Source organism: Vulpes vulpes, chromosome 13, assembly GCF_048418805.1.
Source record: "Vulpes vulpes isolate BD-2025 chromosome 13, VulVul3, whole genome shotgun sequence".
In the NCBI taxonomy this organism is placed as follows: Eukaryota; Metazoa; Chordata; class Mammalia; order Carnivora; family Canidae; genus Vulpes; species Vulpes vulpes.
Genome location: NC_132792.1, coordinates 24,423,589 through 24,445,783, shown reverse-complemented (window position 1 = coordinate 24,445,783; position 22,195 = coordinate 24,423,589). Strand labels below are relative to the sequence as shown.

The 22,195-nt window shown below is 32.5% G+C and overlaps 1 protein-coding gene across 2 annotated transcripts in view; it reads right to left on the bottom strand.

The window, feature by feature from the left end:
• Nucleotides 1-22,195, bottom strand: part of CSMD3 (CUB and Sushi multiple domains 3) — a 1,174,336-nt gene that overhangs the window by 293,086 nt on the left and 859,055 nt on the right. For both annotated transcript variants that reach the window (XM_072734033.1, XM_072734032.1), the window contains 3 exons: nt 16,565-16,756; nt 11,811-11,937; nt 9,542-9,744 (listed from right to left, as the gene is read on the bottom strand). In XM_072734033.1, coding sequence (XP_072590134.1) covers nt 9,542-9,744; nt 11,811-11,937; nt 16,565-16,756 — 522 coding nt within the window. The remainder of the gene's footprint in view (nt 1-9,541; nt 9,745-11,810; nt 11,938-16,564; nt 16,757-22,195) is intronic.

The following is a 22,195-nucleotide window of genomic DNA, read 5'->3' as shown; positions in this document are numbered from 1 at the left end:
CCTTAAATTATGATTTTTTAAATATTCACTTTTAAGCTGTATAATTGTGTTCTTTCCAATTTTATTCCATTCCACAATAAAATATAAATGTAATACAATTAAAAATTAGGTGGTTAAAATTTTCAAATAAGATAGTTTGAACTTTCACAATTTTATAAAAAAAAAAAACATTTAAAAGTCTTCCTAATGCTAAACTTTGTTGTTAATTGCAATTCACCAAAAACTTCAAAGCTGAAGATCTTTAGCACTCTAATAACTGAATATTTTGATTAAAGATTTTCAAATGATTTAATTAAAACCATATTTAAAGGTTTCATTCTAAAATAATTTCAACACCATGCCAGGGAATTTTGGTCAATTTTGCAAAAGAGTGCTTCAGTGATGCAAACTTTTCAAAGCCTGAATGACAATAAGCAGCAAAGAGAGAAAATGGTGCTGACATACTCAAGTTTACTTATTCATTTTTTGAAGCAGTATCATTGTTGCACACATGCACACAAATGTAATTCAATTATTTCACTGTATATAAGTATATTTATAAATTTTAACATTTTTATTGTGATGAGTAGCATTTGCTTGATCACAGTTATGAATTATATGTACATCACAATCAATTCTCAGTATATTTCTGTTTCTTAACTTTATGGGAGCTTTGTTTTTATCATGAGGCTATCATCAAAACTTGTATTATTATCACGGAACAAATAACTATATTTAATAATTTAAGTTTTAAAATCTGAAATTTGTCTTACTTAAAAATATTTAAAAGATAATTATCTGCTTAAAGTTAAAAAAAATATGTACTTGAGTGTTCACATATACAGAAGTGAGATAAATGAAAACAATTGCCCAGAGGACTAAAGGGGAAATGGAAATATACTATTGTAAGTTTCTTTTTTTTTAAGATTTTTATTTATTTATTCATGAGAGAGACAGAGAGAGAGAGGGGCAGAGACACAGGCAGAAGGAGAAGCAGGCTCCATGCAGGGAGCCCAATATGGGACTCAATCCTGGGTCTCCAGGATCACACCCTGGGCTGAAGGCAGGTGCTAAACCACTGGACCACCCTGCCTGCCCCTGAAAAATCCCAATTAAAATTGCATCAAAAAGAATAAAATACCTAGAAATAAACCTAATCAAGAAGGCAAAAGACTCATATTTTAAAAACTACAAAACATTAAGGAGAGAGATTGAAAAAGACACAAATAAATGGAAAGATATTCCATGCTCATGGATTGGAATAATTAATATTGTCGAGATGTCCATACTACCCCAAGTAATCTACAAATTCAATGCAATCTGTCTCAAAATTTCAATTGCATTTTTCACAGAAGTAGAACAAATAATCCTAAAATTTGTATGGAATCACAAAGGCCCTACATAGAGTAGCAATCTGAAAAAGAAGAACAAAGCTGAAGCCATCATGCTTCTGGATTTCAAACTGTATTACAAAGCTATCATAATTGAAATCATGTGTTATTGTCATAAAAATAGACACAAAGATCAACGGAACTGAGTAGAGAACTCCGAAATAAGCCTACATATATACAGTCCATTAATTTACAAGAAAGTAGCCAAGAATATTACATGGGGAAAAGACAGACTCTTTAATAAATGGTATTGGGAAAATTAGCCAAAAACAAGAGAATGAAACTACTTATATTATACAAAAAAAAAAAAAAAAAAAGAACACAAAGAATTAAAGACTTGAACCTGCAGCCATAAAACTAGGACCTGAAGCCATAAAACTCTTAGAAGAAAGCACAGGCACTAAACAATTTGACATAGGTCATGGTGATATTTAAAAAATCTGACACCCAAAGTAAAGGAAACAAAAACAAAAATAAACAAGTGAGACTGTATTGAATTAAAGAGCTTCTGCACAGCAAAGGAAACCACTAACAAAATGAAAAGGCAATGTACTAAATGGGAAAAAATATTTGCAAGTCATATATCTGACAGAGGGCTAATATCCAAAATATATAAAGAACTCATACAACTCAGTGGCAAAAAATAACTAAAAAACAAAAACAAATAACAATCTAATTTAAAAATGGGCAGAAGATCCAAAGAGACATTTTTCCAAAGAAGACATACATGCCTAACAGGTAAAGGAAAAGATGCTGAACATCATTAATCAGGAAAATGCAAATTGTAATCACAATGAAATATCATTTCACATCAGTTAGAATGGTTATTATAAAAAAAACCAAGAAACTACAAGTGTTCACAAGGATGTAGTGAAAAGGTAATCTTTGTGTACTGTTGGTGGAAACTATGAAAAACAGTGTGGAGTTTTTCTCAAAAAATTAAAAATAGATTTTCTATATGATCCAGCATTTCCACTTCTATTTCCTGAAGAAAATGAAAACACTGACTCAAAAATATATATGCATCCCCATGTTCATTGTAGCAGTATTTATAATAACCAAAGCATGGAAACAACCTAAATGTCTATTGTTAAATGAATGGATAAGGAAATTGTGGGGTGTGCAGGTGCATGTGTACGCATGCAAAGGAGTATTATTCAGCTATAAAAAAGGACACAGCTTTGCCATTTGGGACTATAAATCATATGTTATCTCTCTTTCTCTGACTTATTTCAGTTAATATAATGCCCTCAAGGTCCATCCATGTTGTCCCAAGTGGCAAAATTAAAAAAAAGAAAACCCTAAGCTTATAGGTACAGAGAATCAATAGGCAATTGGCAGAGGAAGGGGGTTGGGGAAGTGAAGGAATGGGTGAAAGGGATCAAAAGGTTAAAAGAAAGTTAATAGAGGAGAAAAATATGATTGTGGTAAAAAGGAGCAATGAACAGCTGAATCCAATAAAAATAATAATAGACAAAGCCAACCATATGAAAAATTAACATTAGATGTAAATGGTCTACTAATTTAAGAGACTATTACTAAAAAACAGAGATTTTCAGACTTTGTAAAGAACTTGAGAATCATGTGCCTCTACTAGAAACCTACTTTAAATATACAGTCACTACCAAGTTAAAAGGATGCTAAATAGTACACCAGTGCTATATGAGTCATAAGATATTTATATGAGTCAAAGTAAATTTCAAGACATGGTAAATTATCAGTGAAAAAGAGGTCTTTCTTAGTAATGAAACTGTCAACTCATTAAGAAGATGCAGCATCTAAAATGTTATGCACTTAATGACATATCTTCATTCTACACAAAGCAAAAATGTGACAGGACAGAAAGAATAAGTAGATGCATCTACAATTGCAACTGGACATTTCAACACTTCTCTTTCATTAGTTGATAAAAAAAAAGTAGACAGAAAACCAGTAACGATATTGAACACTTCAAATACAATACTAACCACCAACTATATATAATTGGTATTTACAAAACACTCCACACAATAATGGCAGGTACACATTCTTCTCAAATGCTAGAATTAATACATGATCATGGCTTCAAATGACCATTTAATTATATATTATATTTCAGAATATAAAATTGCCCCTCCACAGCCTATATAATGTTAACATGATACACGAGGCAATAAAGTCTCATGTAATTCAGTATTATACTACTTTTGGGTTAAGACAAAAATAATCAATCTGCATATTATTTCCTCTGTAAAAATTTTTTGCCACTTATCGAAACATGTTTTATTGAAATGAGATTACATGGAACTCTCAGTTTCTTTAAAAAAAAATGTGTTTCTCTGGGAAGCTTGGGTGGCTCAGCAGTTGAGCATCTGCCTTCGGCTCAGGGCATGATCCCAGGGTCCTGGGATCGAGTCCCGCATTGGGCTCCCTGCAGGGAGCCTTCTACCTCTGTCTATGTCTCTGTCTCTCTCTGTGTCTCTCATGAATAAATTAAAAAATAAAAGATAAATAAAAATAAAAAATATATTTCTGTATATACTTTTGATTTACAAATATCAATAAAAATATTCTAGATTCTTCCCTGCTGTCTTTTGAGGGCCCAGTTTCAACTTTTTCAAAGGTAAGTTTATCTTATCTTTGTGGATCTCAGGATCCTTTGGCCTTTTGGATGGTGAATATTCACTACATACATTTTCTTAAACATGTACTTTTTAAAATCACTCCTGCTATAAATGTCTATTGTAATAAAATTTTAAAAAATACTTCTATGATAAAATAAATAGTTGTGAATTGACCCCACAAAATAAATAACAAAAACACTCATGGAAAGAACATGCAGACTATATACCTTAGCTTTGCAGCACATCTCCTGAGACTCTATTTTTGCGCATATGTCAAGAACACATTTTTCCTGCTAATCCTGCCAATTCATGTCCTGACAGCTTTATGTATCTTTCAAACCACAGCAAGACTATGACATAACTTGCTGTTATACAAAACAGCTTGCAGGGCAATAGCATCAAATGCTTCTCCCACTACGTTCCAATATCAGAATAAGTTAGATGTTCATATCTGAGAATATTTGATTTACCTAGAAGTGCCCTATAAATTCTCCTTGAAAGGGAAGTGTGAATTACCTGGCATATGGAAAAGATTAGAAAATGGAGGTAGGTTATCAGTATTTGTTTTTCAAATTTAATCATGCATAATAATTACTCTGAGCCCTATGAACATATCTCACACATGACTAGATGAGATCAAACACAAAATAGAGGTCTAATAAATACACCTTGGGTATTTTAACAGAATAGTAGCCTACTACTATAGAGTACTGGCCTATATTGGCCCAAATAATGATACTTTGCTAAAAAAGAAAATACAGATCCAAGCCCCCAACCAGTCAGGATGCTAGGACAACGTGCATAAACTCAGACTGTTCTGGGTAAACTAGACCATATGGCAGTACAGATGTGGAAATGACTAATTCTGCCTAGGAGTTCATCAGTACCAGACATTATCATTTGTCCTGGACCTTGGAAAATGCCTAAGAATTTATAGATTTTTGAATGTGGACCTACCTGTTTCAGGAATATGGAAGAGAAGCAGATGAAAAGACATTGTCCGATCAGGAAAGTATAGTTAGAGAACTGGATGTATATAAATGAGTAGTGAAGGATGAAGCTGGCAGGCAGTTTGACTGTAAATTGTGGAGGCTTTAGATGTAATTCCAAAGTTTTGAACTTCAGACTGTGTGCCCATTAAAAAAAAAAAATTGAAATGGAGGGGTGATATCTGACTTGTATTTTAAAAACATCAGTCAGGTGGAAATATGGAGAAAAGTCTGCTGGAGGGATAATGAAGTGAGTGGCTAGTTGACTGTCACAGTAGCGCAGGCAGTGATAATGAGGATGAGAACAAAGACAGGGGCACCATGCCGTCTTTGGAGGCTGGGAGACATCAACCTCTCCTGGCTAAGGGATCCATTTCCTCGAGAATTTTCAACTGTATAAGCTATGGGCCTTCGTATTCTGTATTACCCAGCGGGGGCAGATCCTTAACAGAGAGGTCAGAGAGTGAAGAGCACAGAAAATGCTCTGTCAAAATCAACTATCCTGTGGGCAAATGACAGCATGACACCCCGAAGATGCCTTCCCTGTGGAACTAAAGTGGGACAAGAGAGGCAGATTACACATTTAAGCAGGGGATATAAGGCTGACTGCTGAGAACCAAGGACAGCACATAGGACGGCAGGAGGCGGCGGCAGACTTAAGTAGCTCTGATTACGCAAAAGTGCCTTGCAGACTAGAACACCCAGAGCCAACGTGACATACTTTACAAATAAAGAACAGATCATGAAATGGAAGGCCTGTGGCTGCTGACAGTGGCTTAATGATGATTATAAAGCTGGTATGTGAGCTACATTTCAGTTAAATTCATTTGTCCCAAGTCCAGTGAAATACATTTCATTGGTTGAATTTTGCTGCTGAAGATTCTTCTGCCAGTATTGCCTGATTTGTTTCTCTTTTTAAAATCCATTGTCTGACACTCACTAAACAACAGCAACTTTGCTCAACAGAGGACTGGGCATTGGGTGGGGGGGTCCGGGGGGTGGGGACAGAATACAAACAAGTCTGATTTAATTAAAATGATACATCCTGATTTGGTAACGACTGTCCCGGTTTATGCTTGTCAGCCAGCTTAATTTTAAACAGTGTCTTCTTGCACTCCCAACAATTACCTAAGATTTGAACAATAAATTATATGATTGTCCTAAAGAGAAAATTTGTTCTTTTAGAGACATTAGGGAGACAAAGGTACTCACAATACATCAGGGGAGCAAAGATCACATAATTAAAACATCTTCAGAACCATGAATTATAAACTATTCTCATCTTCAGGAAAAATTACAGCAAGTACTTGGGGCATGGGTTGGAATATGTTTTAGAAAAGGAGGTCAGAAAATGTTTTATAAAAAGAAGTCTGGGTGCTGAGTCTGGAAGTATGAGCAAGATTTAAACAAAAGGAGCAGCAAAACGCTTAAAGTGAAAATGATTTTCACAGAAGGCAGCACGGGGTGTGTGTGTGTGAGTGTGTGAGTATGTGTGCGTATTTATGAAACTAAGAAGATCTGCCTGAGTGAAAGGCAAAATGCATTTGAGAAATAATTACAGGTAAATATGCTTAACAATTGGTCCTTAATAGACTCTCCTACAGTAAATGAGCAAATGAATGAATAGGTAACATGGTTCAAATTTATATAGGGAAGAAGATGTTCTGTAAGCCACTAAAGCAGCAAACTCTGCCCTGCAAGCCAAATTTTACCTACAGCAGTGTTTTACTGGCCTATAGTCCATTAACATTTTTTTAAAGACAGTTTACTTTGAAACTTAGATGACTTTATGTAAAACTCCTTATTTCAAGTTCCATTTTAAAAGTAGCTTAACTTCGGGTGCCTGCGTGGCTCAGCTGGGGAAGCGGCCTGACTTTTGATTTCAGCTCAGGTCATGATCTTAGGGTCCTGAGGTTGAGCCCCACAAAATGTCTTGGAGCTCCGTGCTCTGCAGGGAGTCTGGTTAGGGATTTTTCTCTCCTCTTTACTACCCCCACCCCCTCAAGTAAATAAATAAATGTTATTTTAAAAAATAAAAAAATAAAATAAAATAAAAGTAGGCTGTCTTCCTATAGCCAGAGGGGGCAATGGTCCCTTCTAAATGGTCATGCATGCACTCCAGTGTTCCTTCATCCTTGTCACTGCTTTGCTGGCGTTAAGATGTGGCATTTGGGAGCATGATCAGAAATACAATCTGATTAAATTGCAGAACTTCATTGTAACTAACAATTCGTAACTAAAAGCCTTCTATTTCCTCTAGCATATTTATACGTGTGTCTAAATAATGACAGCATAATAATGGCCACAACTACCAAGATTTACTAGGTACCAGGCACAAGCCAAAAGTTCTGTGCAGCCAATGTGCATTTGAGCCACAGCTCCAGGCATCTGTTAGTACAATGACCTTAAACAAATTAACTCATTTTCTGAACCTTTCTGCATTTATGTGGGAAATGAGAATGACCCTACATAAATCATATGGCTTTTGTGAGGATTAAATGAGATTATGTATATAAAGCACTTGACATGTTTTCTGGCACACCAAGAAAGATCTCATTCATATTAAAGGGTATTTTTGATTTTGAAATCTGGACACTTGAAAAGCCATGTAAAAATGAGTAACAGAAGATATCCATACAAGAGACTAATTTTCATTGAATGATGCTTTTCATAATATAACATATCCACCCTCAAAGTAATTTTACTTCAATGGATAGGTTTTTATTCTCAGATCACCAGTACAAATTTCTATGCATCTTAAAAAATTATGAAGGCAGATTTATTAAAGTTTTGGTATGATGCATATAGTTTCTTTAAATGCCCTATAAATACAATAAATATTAAAAAAGCATTACTAATTTCACTGACAAATCTGCATTAAAAATTCCTGGAAACATATGTAAAACAGCCTGTATCTATTAAGCAGATGAACTTGTCATTCACAAACACTAGCTTTAAATGCAATTTTTCACATGAATGAAGTCTGACAATGAATCACAATAACCACTTAAATATAAAATATTATATATTACTAATTTAAGGTAAAGGAAAGGGGAACTGTTAGTTGCCCAACTGTAATTAGAAAGAATTGAAGTTGAACAGCAATCACTGACAAACTGTTCCTATATTCATATAAAGAAAAATAAAAAGTAAAAAATAGAAGATATAAATATGAATAATATTTAACTGGTGTTTCAGAATTAGAAGCCATTTATGTTCACCAGTTACATGGTAATTTCATTTTTCATCCTTTTTTCTTTTTCTCATAAGATAAAGTATAAATTTATAGATATTGGCTCTTCTGTACTGATTTACACCTCTCACACAAGATTGATTTACAAAGTACAGAACAATGCACTTATGTTAGTCAAATATGTCAAAGAACTCTGTGCCATGAACCAAAAGTCCATCAAAATGTTTAATTTTATTAACCAGATCTTTACCTAAAAGAAATATATTTTGTGGACAGTAATTTCAAAAGTTCCTTATGGTTTTGTTTTGTTTTTGTTTTTGTTTTTTTTCAAAGGATTTCAATTTTACATTTACTCGTATAGTAATAATAGTTCACTGAGCTATATACTTAATACCAAATACTGTGCACACATGATCATGTTAAATTCTAATAACGTATTATGAGATAAGCATTATTATACCTAAGTGAATTAGAAAACTCAGCCTCAGATGATGAGATCAGGTACCCAAATTCAGTAGTTAGTAAGGAGCCAGGACTTGAATTCAGGAATATCGGTTTGCATGCTTTCCATAGATGATCTTAGAAATTTGTACAAGTTTCTGTTAATAGGTTTTTTTTTTTTAAAGACTATACAATTAGAAAATCCATTAGATAATTTTCTCAAGGAGGCAATGTATATTGGCAATAAAAGTAAAAATGTAACGATTAAAATTTTTAAGTTTTTATTCATTTTCTCCAGTCACTAAGCAAAAATCCCTTTTATAAAACAACATATATTTAGCCACTTAGCAGTGCCATAGAAAGAAAAAAAAAAGGGGGGGGGGAATACCGTGAACACTGATAATTACTTACGATGAATGACATTTCATTGTTATAGGAAGTCTTTAATTTAAAAGTAGATCTAAAATATTTTGTCAAAGATATCTGGGAATATATAATTAAGGTCTTTAAAAGAAGAGAAACAAAATTAGTAAAAATATAGGGTTGCTTTTTTTTGTAATGGCAAGTATTCATTTTCTTTCTTATCTACAAAAATTTCACATTTTGCAATACACAGTTTCATGGTAAATCAAAATTACAAGCTTTTTTTTTTTTAATTACAAGCTTTTTTAATCTAATCATTTCATTTGCTGAATTATTTGAACACCACCTATACTTTAAAAAAAAATGTTTGGCCAGTAGAGAGGTCTCAACAATTAAACAATTCCAAGTTAATTACATTCTTTTGTCCAAGTATATTTTACCTTAACTGAAAATGAAGGAAGACCAGAAATAAGAATATTTAGGATCATTAAAATCTTAAAATTAAAGCTTTGGGCAGTAACGTTAAATTACTATTTGAATAGCATTATTTTTGTGCATTCAAGAAATAAAAAAATAACTCACTTGAAAACTGAATTGCAAATCCAGATTTGCTGATATAAAAATCTGTGTCAAACTGGATGGTTACTATGTTGAGAGTGCTATGGATTCCTTCAGGAATAAGAGATCCACTAATTTCCTTTAGGAGCATCTCATTTTCTGGTGGGCCATCCCAAACTCGAAGTATATCATGTGATGCTTCCGTATCAAAAGCAAGAAACTGTAGGCTGTGGGAGAACCACATTTCTCTGTTTGATTATTTTAAAAATAGATTCAGTTTAAAAAAAAATAAAAATAAAAGTAAACATGGATTCAGTTTTAAATAAAGAATATAACAAATATATGTCTTTGATTTTATCAGATATTTTCATTCTATCAGATAAAAAATGAACTATGTAAACAGCACATATAAACTTAATACATATTTTTTGAACAGTATAATTTGGTTTTCTAAAATATGATTGAAAGTACTATTATTTCACCTTTGCAAATTACAGAAACTTCAGATATACATTCTTTTCTGTGTTCATGAGTTTTAACTGTGGCCACATTAGGTGACACTTATGGAATACACACCAGGCACTGATGGAGGATCTAGTACAAGTCAGGCACTGCAAAATGCATTACATGTATTTTCTTTGTTAAATTGTTACAATGACCCAGTGAAGCAGGGAGGTATTTTATCTAAAATCTATAAGCGTGGTGAATGGAGTTGAGACAGATTAAATAAAGTTGCCCATAAGGTAGCAAAGTCATGAATTGAACTTAAGTTTTCTGACACCATAGTATGTATTTTTACCAACATTTCAAGTTTGTTTATCAGAATCAAAATGAAGTTTATTCCAGGAAAGCAAGAATTAGTTCATATTAAAAAAATCAATCAATGCATTTCATCACAATGATAGGTTTAAGGAAAATAAATTATACGAACATCTCAAGATATACAGAAAAAGTATTTCTAAAAAATTCAACATTATAATTACACCCAGTCATCTAAAAGGGAAGTTTCTTAATGTGAAATAAAAAGTAATGTCTACCCAACACTACCCCTCTCAAATGTAGAAAAAAACAAACAAAAAAACTGTTTCATGTTAAATCAGCTTTATATCTAATCTAGACAAAATTAGTGTTTGATATTTTTTGTGGCCAATGCCAAAAATTAGAAATCCAATTATTATAACATGCTCAATTCTCTCTACATATATCACATTCATCTTTGATATGTGAATAGTTACAGCTTTAAATTGGTGTTGCAATTTAATATCAAATATTGTTCTGTAATTTAAAAAAAATCCAGAATTCTATTGACTTTAACATTTTCAATTTTGCTAATTCTAATACTAAATAAAACAATGTATGATCTATGCTAAAGAAAAACAGTCTGAGGGCTGATCTGGGGTAGGCTATTTTGAGTCCCGCAAATTCCCTTGCAAAAGTTATATACCAGTTCATACTGAACAATTCATGGAGTGTACCTCTTAGCATGTTATATGAAGAATAATATTTGTTTTCTATAACCACCTTCATCACCCAGAAACCTGTCTGAAATTTCGTTATATAAAACAGCAATTCTTAAAGTCATTGTTTTGGGAGTGATAATACACCAATTAGCTCAGATTTGTCCCAAGAGGAGGCTTTACTTGTTCATTTATTAATCTGCTCCCAGTCATAACCATAATAGTTAAACTAGGACTTAGAGAATATGGTAGCCTTGGAAATCTGACTGGTGTTGTTTTGGGAGGTGATGGTTCTCCTTTCATCTAAGGGCTGATAATGTGAAGAACTGTGAGCCACCTAACTAAACTCAGCAGGAAAGGGGAATCACAATGGTTAAAGGGGCAGAGAGCTTATGCTCCAGAGATATGCCTAAAGCCAGGGAGACAGAGTATTATTGATTCCCCTTCTACCCTTATTTCTTCCAAATGTTCATGAAGCTGATCTTACAATAGTAGCCTGCACAACTTTGTATTCTGAGCAAAACGGTGGACTTGGCATCTTGAATCATGAAGAATTGAAAGATTAAAGTCTCAAAGAAGCATAAAAAAATTCCTAATCTCTGTGGTCTATTAAAACTGCGAAAAGCTTCCCTCTAGGGCTTATATGAGCTATGATGGTGACCCATAAACAAGAAAGCATGCTTCTGGATACTTTTCAAACTTTAAACAGATGAAGATCATATTCTTCATTGCCAAGGCTAAAAACATTGAAAAATCTTGATGCTTGATGTTATATATTGACACTGATCAGAAATTTCAGATTCCCTAGTGATTTTGAGAAGACAAAATCCATTTACCTGACAATGTTTCCTGGATCTACCTCAATCATCCACATGCAACGCAGATTATTGTCATATGGGAAGGGATAACCAGGAGATAAGATTCTTCCCGACGATTCTCCTTTAAAACGACCTCCACATTCAGCTATAGAAAAATAATTAGAAGTTAAGTCATGATTTAATGCCGATCTTTTTGCAAAGCAATTGACGAATTTCTCATATATATATATTTGCACCTTACGGAAAATAAGAACTGATCATCCCTCATCTTAAGACATTTGTACATATTTTCTCAGATTAATGTATTAATGTATTGATCGAAGTAAAAATATATTATACAATAAAGCAAAGTCTCAAGTTAGGTCACATAAAAGATATAGTAAAATTAACCTAATTAGGGAATAAAAAAAAGACATACTCAAACTTTAGGCATTCAAAGATTTTAAGATGTGTTATTAAATAATGATAATTTGAAGAGGGGAAACAGATGGCAAGCTGCTCACTGCTCCTTGGTTGTGGTCTGAATAATTCATCATCTTGCTACCCCACCTCTGAGAAAAACTAATCTTTACTGCAGTCCCTCAGGCCTTCTAAATTTCATTGTCCTTTTATTCCCCTTTAAATCACTCTAAACTCTTTCCCTTTTAACCTCCCAAAAGTCAAAGTGGCATTTTTATTAGATTTCTCACTTCAGTAAAATCTAGTTTAGTTTTCTTTAATGGGCTCCTAAATTTTATAAAACTCATCAAATTAAAAATGTTAAGTATTGTCATACAATATATATATTTTTTAATCTTTTGGAGGATTTCCTTTCCATTTCAATGCTATTTTATACATTGGGATGTTTGTAGAGGTTTTACGTCAGTAAAGAGATCATCTAGAAAGAGCTCTCTGTATTGAAGACAAGAGAAACTGTGCTGTAGTTGGCATACTGTCCTACATCTTTAAACCCTAGAAACAAAAAGAATGCTCTGTTAACACATAATACATTTGAAATTTCTCCAGATTATTTCCTACAAAAACAAAAACAAAAACAAAACATTTTACTTTTTGCTTAAATATATGAAGGTGCTTCTTTTTTTTTATTTTTTAAGATTCTATTTATTTATTCATAAGAGACGCAGAGAGAGAGAGAGAGAGAGAGAGAGAGAGAGAGGCAGAGACACAGGCAGAGGGAGAAGCAGGCTCCATGCAGGAAGCCTGACCTGGGACTCGATCCTAGGTCTCCAGGATCACATCCTGGACTGAAGGCAGGCGCTAAACCGCTGAGCCACCCAGACTGCTCTGAAGGTGCTTCTATATTGTTTTTCTTGTACTCTGTACTCTTTCTATCTTACATCCAATGGCTGAATTAAGCTTCTTGGGGTGCTTTGTTTTGTTTTGTTTTTATTATTGGAGCAAAGACAGTCAATGACATACTTTGAGCATTTGGAAGAGACCTAATAACAACTGAATGTAATGGTTCAAATGTATAGGCACTATTAACATAGACAAATTTATTTCAAAGATTTTTTTACATATTATATTTCACTCCATTCTAATGATTAATGTGTCAACGTGGTTAGGCTGTAGGACCCAGTTATACAATCAAACACTAATGTGGGTATTGATGTGGAAGTATTTATAGATGTGGTTAACATCTACAATTAGTTGAATTTAGTAAAATAAATTATCCTTTGGTAATATGGGTAGGTTTCATCTAGTCATTTGGAAGGCCTTAAGAGCAAAAACTGAGTTTTCTAAGAAAAAAGAAATTCTCCTTCAAAATTGCAACATTGACATCTGCCTGAGTTTCCACCCTTTTGACTTTCCCTATGGATTTTGGACTTGTCAGTTCCCACAACATCAGAATCAAATCCTTAAAATAAATAAATCCCTTAGATCAATCAATCAATCAATTGATCTAGATTTAGATATTCTACTGATCCTATTTCACTGGTGAATGTTGACAGATACACAGAGTCAGAGAGGACTAAGCAATTTTATTTTGTATTGCAACATTAATTTATAATAACAAATTTGTTATTTTTAATATAAATAATAAAATATCAATATTTGAGATGTCTCTATCCCTTGTTTAGATATTTCTCATTTTTTAACAAAAATTTTGTTGGATAACCTTACACTATGTAACTAAGTTTTTACATAATTTCTTTAGAACTTATCACTATTATGGTATACATTTACTAGGAGAACAGATTTGATATTTCATTTCTCCAGACTAATTTTTAATCAGTTAAAGGTCAAACTGGAGTTTTGTGTACTGTGTTGTACCTTGAATTTAAACATTATCTTTTTCTCCATACTTCTTTTCTACAAATTTTACCTGGCATTTTGACTTCAAATGAACCAGTGAGATATGCCATAGCTCTAGAGTTCATATTCTAACAGAAGTCTTATGTTTGCAATATAAAAATGAAATATTGTTTAAAGAAGGTATATAGGTTAAATCCTCCTGGCTATGATGTTTCAAAAATTATTTGAACCATGTATAAGCTTCAAAAACATAATTACCTAGAGATAATCCATATAATAGAGAAAAAGTTTCTTATTTGAGAAAGGCAAATATATAGCCAGAATAGATATTTAAGGTTAGTGAGCACAAAAAAATTATGATCTTACGCCACGTGGCAAAGTTATTAATTGTTGCCAGTAGAGAACACCATCTAAAATAGAATTTCATTTTCTGTTATCATGGAAATCATCAGCGTGACACATCATGTATCCAACTGTTTTCAGCTGTTATTCCTTACAATCCGTCATTAAACATAGAAAAAAAAATTTTACCTTTCTCTTGAAGCCTTGAGCAGTATCAAGTCACTAAGCTGTTTGTTTGTTTTTTTTTTTAACGCTTTATTTATTTATTTTAGAGAGAAAGAGAGAGGGAGTGGTGAAGTGGGTCAGAGGGAGAGGGAGAGAGAAACTGTAAGCGAACTCTGAGCCAAACCCTCAGAGGGCTGGATCTCAAGATCCTGAGACCACAGACCTGAGCTGAAACCAAGAGTCAGATGCTCAACCTCTTGTGCCAGGCAGATGCCCCTGAAATCACTTAAGTTTTGACTTTGAAAAAAAAAAAAAAAGTTTTGACTTTGGAGATTTGTAAATATAAAGTGCATTGTTTGGTTATGAACAGAATTAAAATCTTCTGATCACAAGCCAAATGTCCTTTTGTTTACATAAAATCTTTTAAAAAGAAAAATGTTTTTAGCTTGGTTCAACATATATAGAAAATATATAATTTTTAACATAAATTGCTTTGTGATTTTAAGGACAGCATAGAAAATCAGGATTACAAGTTTATAGTTTTGTGCAATTGCAGTCCTTATTGCTTTTCTAAATATACTTCATATTCACATCAAAGAATACAACCTTAGAAAGAATTAATCAGTACTACATTTTTCTCATAACTAATGCCAATGGGCTGACCATTGGTCATATTCCAGAATCCCAAGCTTTGTCAATTTAGGTTGATTATTATTTCAGATATTACTTTCCTAATCTATCCAAAATCAGATGCCATCTGAAAAGAAAGGCCTATGATTGCATTTTGGTTACATAAAAACATGTTTGCTTCCTATGTGAACCAATGTTTCAATAAACCAAAAGAGGTCTTGTGGCATCAAAAACACCATGCAATTATTTGCAAGGCCTTTAATTACTGGAATTTCCTTTTTTTTTTTTTTTTTTTTTTTTTTACTTGCTTTCTAGCAAGTTTTGTGGAGATTCCTATGTTAATCATATCAGCTAACAAAGACAGAAATTTGGAACGTTTAAGTTTGGAACTTGGAACGTGTTAATTTCCAAACACATCAATTTATATGCATTAAGGATGTGCAATATTTAGATATCATTTATACTTAATAAAGTGGTTACTTTTTTATGTTTAGTACAATTTTATGCATATGGGCCTAATGCAGAAAGGATTTGTGCCTCCATCAATATCAAGAAATAAGAATGGCTAAAGAGTAGCTGCACATTTGTTACCTATTAAGGAGTCAGTGTTTTGTTAAAATGTTTTCTTCTGGTCCAATATTCCAGCCTGACACCTATTTGATCTTTCCAGCAGGAAAAGAAAACAGAACAATCCCTCCCCCCCAAAAACCCCAGCATCTTTATCAATACTTTTCTGTCCATGCTCCTACTCATACATACCCAGTCATTCATTCATTGATCTATATATTGGTAGCACTCCGGCTGTGCAATGAGAACAGGATCAATTCTCTAGCTTCATGTAGGCAATATATCTGATTGCGCTTGCCTCTTATTAAAATTAGTAAATTATGTTATGCTACATACACATAAGAAAAGCTTATGCTCTTACTTAGATTTTTGAAAAAGTATTTATAAAAGAAAGCCTTTGAAGTTATTGAGAATAGCTCATTGTTTTTTCATCTAACTTGACCCCAGGGCAGGTGATAATTTTGTTTATGAAAACAAATCTAGTCAATGTGATTCCTTAAATGTGTATGATAAGATAAGAATCTTAACATATTTTTGTAGGGAGGTACAAATTTTGTGTCAAGATAGGAGAAACTCCTTTCATGTTGTACAAAAAAAAAAAAGTACTAATCGATGAGTACATGAAAAAGACCCTTTCACTTTCCATTAATTTCTTCTGACAAATCTGAGCTATGAACTCATTAACTTCATGATTTAAGGTATGAGTTCTGGGTGGACAGATAAGATCATTTGAAAAGGTACAAGTGGATAAAACTTTTATGTGGATAAAACTTCTAAAGAAATATTTATGGAAATATAAAATAGTATCCTACCAATACAGGAAGGCAGAGGATAGTCCCATGCTCTTCTCTCCCCTGTCATGCACTTGAGAAGACTACTTCCATGAAGAGTGTAGCCTGGATTGCATCCATAAATAATAGTGCTACCAGCAAAGTGGCCTTGGTCACTGATCTTGTATCCAAATTGTGGAATGCCAGGATCCTCACAATGTGAAAGTTCAAAACCTGTGATAAGAATTCAAAATTATTAAAGGCAACATTTAACAGGAAGATTTAAAATTGTATAAGATCTTCTTCTACTGTTTTTAATATAATTACATACTTTTCCTAGTTGTATTATTCTTACAATGTTTAATTTTGATAGTATATGGCAACAATAAAGATTTTTTTTTGAAAATTATAATTTGTTGTAATTTTATTGATTGATTGATTATAATTTTAAAATTTAGCAACAATACCATGATCTAGATAACTATATCGTAACTTGTTATAGCACTAAGTTTCTTGCTTACTTCAAGTGAATTATGGCGCATGATAAATTCTGACCAATGTGACTACTAGGATCATACCATCAAAATTTCAAAATTCAAACAACATGTGAAACCTTAACTCTCCAATTAACAGGTATTTCCACTGCAAACATAACTGTAGAGTGCTTTACTTTGATAACATTGGAAGGCAATGATAGTCTCACATTGAAAGTATAGTTTTCAAGAGTTAATATAATAATAGTATTCAGATTAAAGAACTCTGAATTTTTATATACTACCCTCTCCAAAAGAGTATAGCTTTCAAAAATATCTCACAGGAAAGCAAAAACAAAAACAAATCGAAGTTACATGTTATCATTCTCTGGTGCAAAGAAATCATTTTTGTGTTCAGCAGAGTTTGGGCTTTTTGCATGAATTTTGCTAGAAACTTGGTTTCCTGAGGTAAGAGTAACCCCGGAGAAGTTAATTTACGACTAATTATACCAGTGGTGAGAGAATGCTGGGGAGCTTTACCTGACTCCAGAGAGGAGGTTTATGTTTATACGTTGAAGTGAAGGAGGCCCAGGACCTTACAGACATCTCTAGGTTATAATAACTCGAGACATGGGAGGTTAATCTGTCTCTTAGAGAAGCGTATTTGTTTATGTGTTGTTATTATTATTACATTACTTAAATTATAATTGTTAATCTGTCTAGATCCAGAACACCTTGTGTACATATACAGAATAAAGTCAATAAAAACAAATATTAAAAACCTAACAGTCATGGCAAAATTCACCATTAAGATTCTGAAATTACTAGAAAAGGATACTTTGTAATTTAAACCAAGTGTGATAATAGTAATCAAAATCTAGTCTCCTTAGCTATGGAGTTCTTGTGTTTAATGTTTTACAAAGTGTAAAAATGTAAGATAAATAATAAAATGAATGTGCCAAAGATAATTAGGTGTGATTCACACCAGTTATAGCTTATGTGACTAGAGGACCATAGTGAATATTCTCATGAGATAGGAAAATCTGTGATTTCAAGGCAGTGTTGGAGAAAAAGCAAACTTTTATATGTGTACATCATAGGATAAACAGAAAGATTCTCATCTCTTTTATAAGCAAAGATCCTTGATCAAATTAATCTAGATTTGAAATAGAAAACAAAAAGCATATATTAGTTCACATATGTCAAATCACTAATTTGCATCATTGACTTCCTAGAATGTCAAGACAGACATTAAATCACTAGAACTTGCACATCTCAAAGTCCTAAATATATATAATAATTCAGTAAATTGAGGGATACATTACTTCTCAGAGAACATAAAAAGGCTTCCCTACTCTCTTCCTTAGCCATTTTTTTCCCGCTAACTCATAGAATTACTTTGTACATTTTCATTATTTGCAATTATTTGCTTCTTTTCTTTGTTTTTTCTATAGGGTGGAATTATTTCATTTTTCCTCTCTTTCCACAGAGCCTTCCTAGCACAAATTTTGGCACAGTAATCATTTTTGTGAATGAATGTGGATTTTTAGAGGCAATTTTCTCAAGGAGACAACTGAAAAATAAACTAAAATAATGTTGAAGAGAAACTGATGTTTATGAAACAAAAAAATCTTCAGGAATATCCTGTATGGATCAATTTGTGATAGTTCCATTTGGACGAAAATATGTTAAAATAAGGCAAATGTAAACAGCTTCAGAAACAGAGCCAAACAAGAAGTTAGAGTCGTTAACTCAAATCCCGACATATGTGAGATATAAAGGATACATGGTCAAGCAAGTCACTCTTTCAAACACAGAAGCAATAACGGCAGAAGCAGTAACTTTACATTTCCAGAACACATTACTTTGCATGGATCTGCATACTTAATAGTGCATATAGAGTGTCCTTGCTCAAAAAATTATAAGTTTGCATGTCTTTTACCAGACATAATATTCAGTTTATCATTCAAATTGCAGCCACTTCTGAGTTTTACCATATACCATTTATCAAAATAAAAATGGAAATCAACCTCTCTTTTCAAGGTTTATTACCAAATTCATCCTTCCTTAATTTGAATGTTCTGTAAATGTGGTTGGCAATTGCTGGTGATGAGGTAAAATGGAGATTTTTTTTTGTAAATTAAGATAATTTATAATACTTTGCATTGTAGATGAAAATGCACATGGACAATAGTATATAAGCTACAAAGCAAAACATAATTTAGTCCAATTTGGTAGAATTATTGTTGCTTATTCATAAATATTCAGATATGTCTTATCTTTATAGAAACATTCAGCTGCCAGTCTTTTCATTGAAAAGCTCAAATTCTTGAAACTGACAATTAAATAAAAATGTGTATGAAAAATCACATATACTATAAATATTCACCATTCCTCATGAAACTTGATACTCTGATGAAATGAAAATTTCTAGAGCACAAAATGAACTGAAAATCTCCATTACCTAAATCCTTTCAACTTAATGAATAACTTTTAAACTGGGATTTAATTCCTTTCCTGCCACAATTAGTATCAGGATTTCTAATTTATTTTTAAGTCATTATTTGAAACCCACAAAAGAATACAAAGGATAACATAACTTCACTATCTGGCTCTATCAGATTCTAGTATCACAGTTGCTTCAGATTAATATTATTTCAGATTAGTTTTCAGATTAATATTCATATTGATTCATATTCACATAATATTATTAAGAAATAAGTATTATAAAACAAGCTAAAGCTCCTTTGTTTCCTTTCTAATTCTTTTCTGAGCTAGCAAATATTCTGAAATAGTGTATTATTCTCATACTTATTTCTATCACATATCTATATGCCTATAGACAATACATAGTATGTTTTGTATTTATACATTTTTTAAGATTTTATTATTTGACAGAGAGAGAACGAGAGTGAACATGTGGGGGGAGGGGGCAGAGGGATAGCAACAAGCAGACTCCCTGCTGAGTAGGGACCCTGAAAATGGGGCTTGATCCCAGGACCTTGAGATCATAACCTGAGCCAAAGTCATGCGCTTAACCAACTGAGCCAATCAGGTGACCCACAAGTATTTTTACATTTTATAAACTATAAAAGTATTTTAAAAATTCTTCTGAGACTGTATTATTGCCCAGCATTATATTTTAACCTTTAAACACATACACATCACACATATACATTTTACTCATTTAACTACTCTGTGGCATTCCATTAGAAACATACTCCAAAATTGATTTATTTGTTTTCCAACTGATGGGCATTTACATTGTTTCCAATTATGCCCTGCTACAAAAAGGCTATACTTTTTTGGTATCCTTTTGGACATGCTGCAAACATTACTATTCCATGTAGGGATCCAGAGTACATTTTGTCCTACGATTTTATCAAAATCTGCTAATCTGCTATTTACCGTCTGCCTTAGCCTACTGAAAGATAAGTGGTTAAATTTCTACCTCAACATAATTTCTGTGCAATTTATTTATGAGCGATAGCTGTGTATTCACATGGGGTAATATCAGTCAGTAGAACACTAATATAATAAGGCACATGGCCTACAAATATAAATATTTGAAAACTCAGTCTTTGAATGTAAGTCAGCATTTCTGATGGAATTTAAAACAAGATCTTTATATGCTTTATTTTTTTGAAATTCAGTTAAAATGTAAATATGTATTTAATATTGTAACAAGATACATTTCAGAGTATTTATTGCTGAGTGAATATATAGTAATTGTACAGACCAAAAGAAAGAACTTCCAAATTGTTAAATAAGGAGAAAGGTTGTTAATAAGGAAATTGAGAAAGCATGTTTGCTAACTATGGTAAGGGATCATATCCATTCTGAAACTAAAAACAATTTCAAGTTTAAATTAAATTAAAAAAACAATTTAAACTTTAAATAATAATGCAAAGAGATAAATGAAGATTCTTCTACCATCATTTTCATCATATGGAATTCTTTGGTGAATTTGAGTAATAATACTTTAGTAGAATATAAGAATTATATTTAATGTTCATTTATTTAATTCTACTTAGGCTATGAATCTTGCAAGAACAAGTCTCATCTTAGAATTTTATTTATTTATTTATTTATTTATATTTTATTTATTTTTTTTCTTTTTTTTTATTTATATATTTATTTATTTATATTTTAAAGATTTTATTTATTCATGAGAGAGGCAGAGACATAGGCAGAAGGAGAAGCAGACTCCCTTCGGGGAGCCTGATGCTAGAACCCAATCCCAGGACCCTGGAATCAAGCTCTGAGCCCAAGGCAGAAGCTCAGCCACTGAGCCACCCAGGTGCCCCTAGAATTCTTTATATTTAAATGAGGATGTATACAAAGTAGAATGTCAACTTTGCCACTTTAAAATTTGCAATCAGGAAAAAAATGATAGTATTTGCAAGTAGGAAATTGTCCACAATATGTGCAACACCTGTGATAATCCTCTTTGATTTAGACATATGAAGAAAATAATAGGAATAAAGAGAAGAAAGTATTAAAGGACTACACATTCCTTTATTCTTACTAGTCAATCTATTAAAAAAAAAAGGCACACACTTATTCTTCACTAGTCAAACTCTATGAAATATATTGAACTCTGAAACCACAAACTTTATAAGAATGCTTTAAAAAGACAATCCTTTCAGTTTTGAGTATGTAGAAGTTAAACATTTAAACAACCAAAAGTTTGTGGAAGTGATTGCTATGTGTTTCCAACTAGGGGAATATGAAATGTGGTAAAGAATCCTTTTTCTTTTTTTAATTGCTGATGCTCTAAATACTATGTATAAAGTTCTGAGTAGAGATCATTACTCACAGACTTTCCTATATTTTAATCTGTTAGGCATGAAAAAGTGAGTGATATTTTTAAATGTGCTAGTTTGTGTCTTGCACATCATACATTTGTACATCATTCTGGGTTGGTGAGATTCAGCTTTGCCTGAACATTAATTTTTAATCATCAGCCATTTGGTATTTGGCCAAAATGTATAGTTGGTACACGCTAGAAACATCCAGGAATGGAATTTTACTAGACATTGCCAAATTACTCTCCTAGGTGACATTACCAACTTGCATTCCCCAAACTTAAAAGAGTTTCAGGTTCTTCAAATTGCCATCAGCACTTAGTATTGTAAGAGCTTTTAAATTTTTAGTGACTTCATGAATGTGTAATAACATATTATTTTAGATTCAATTT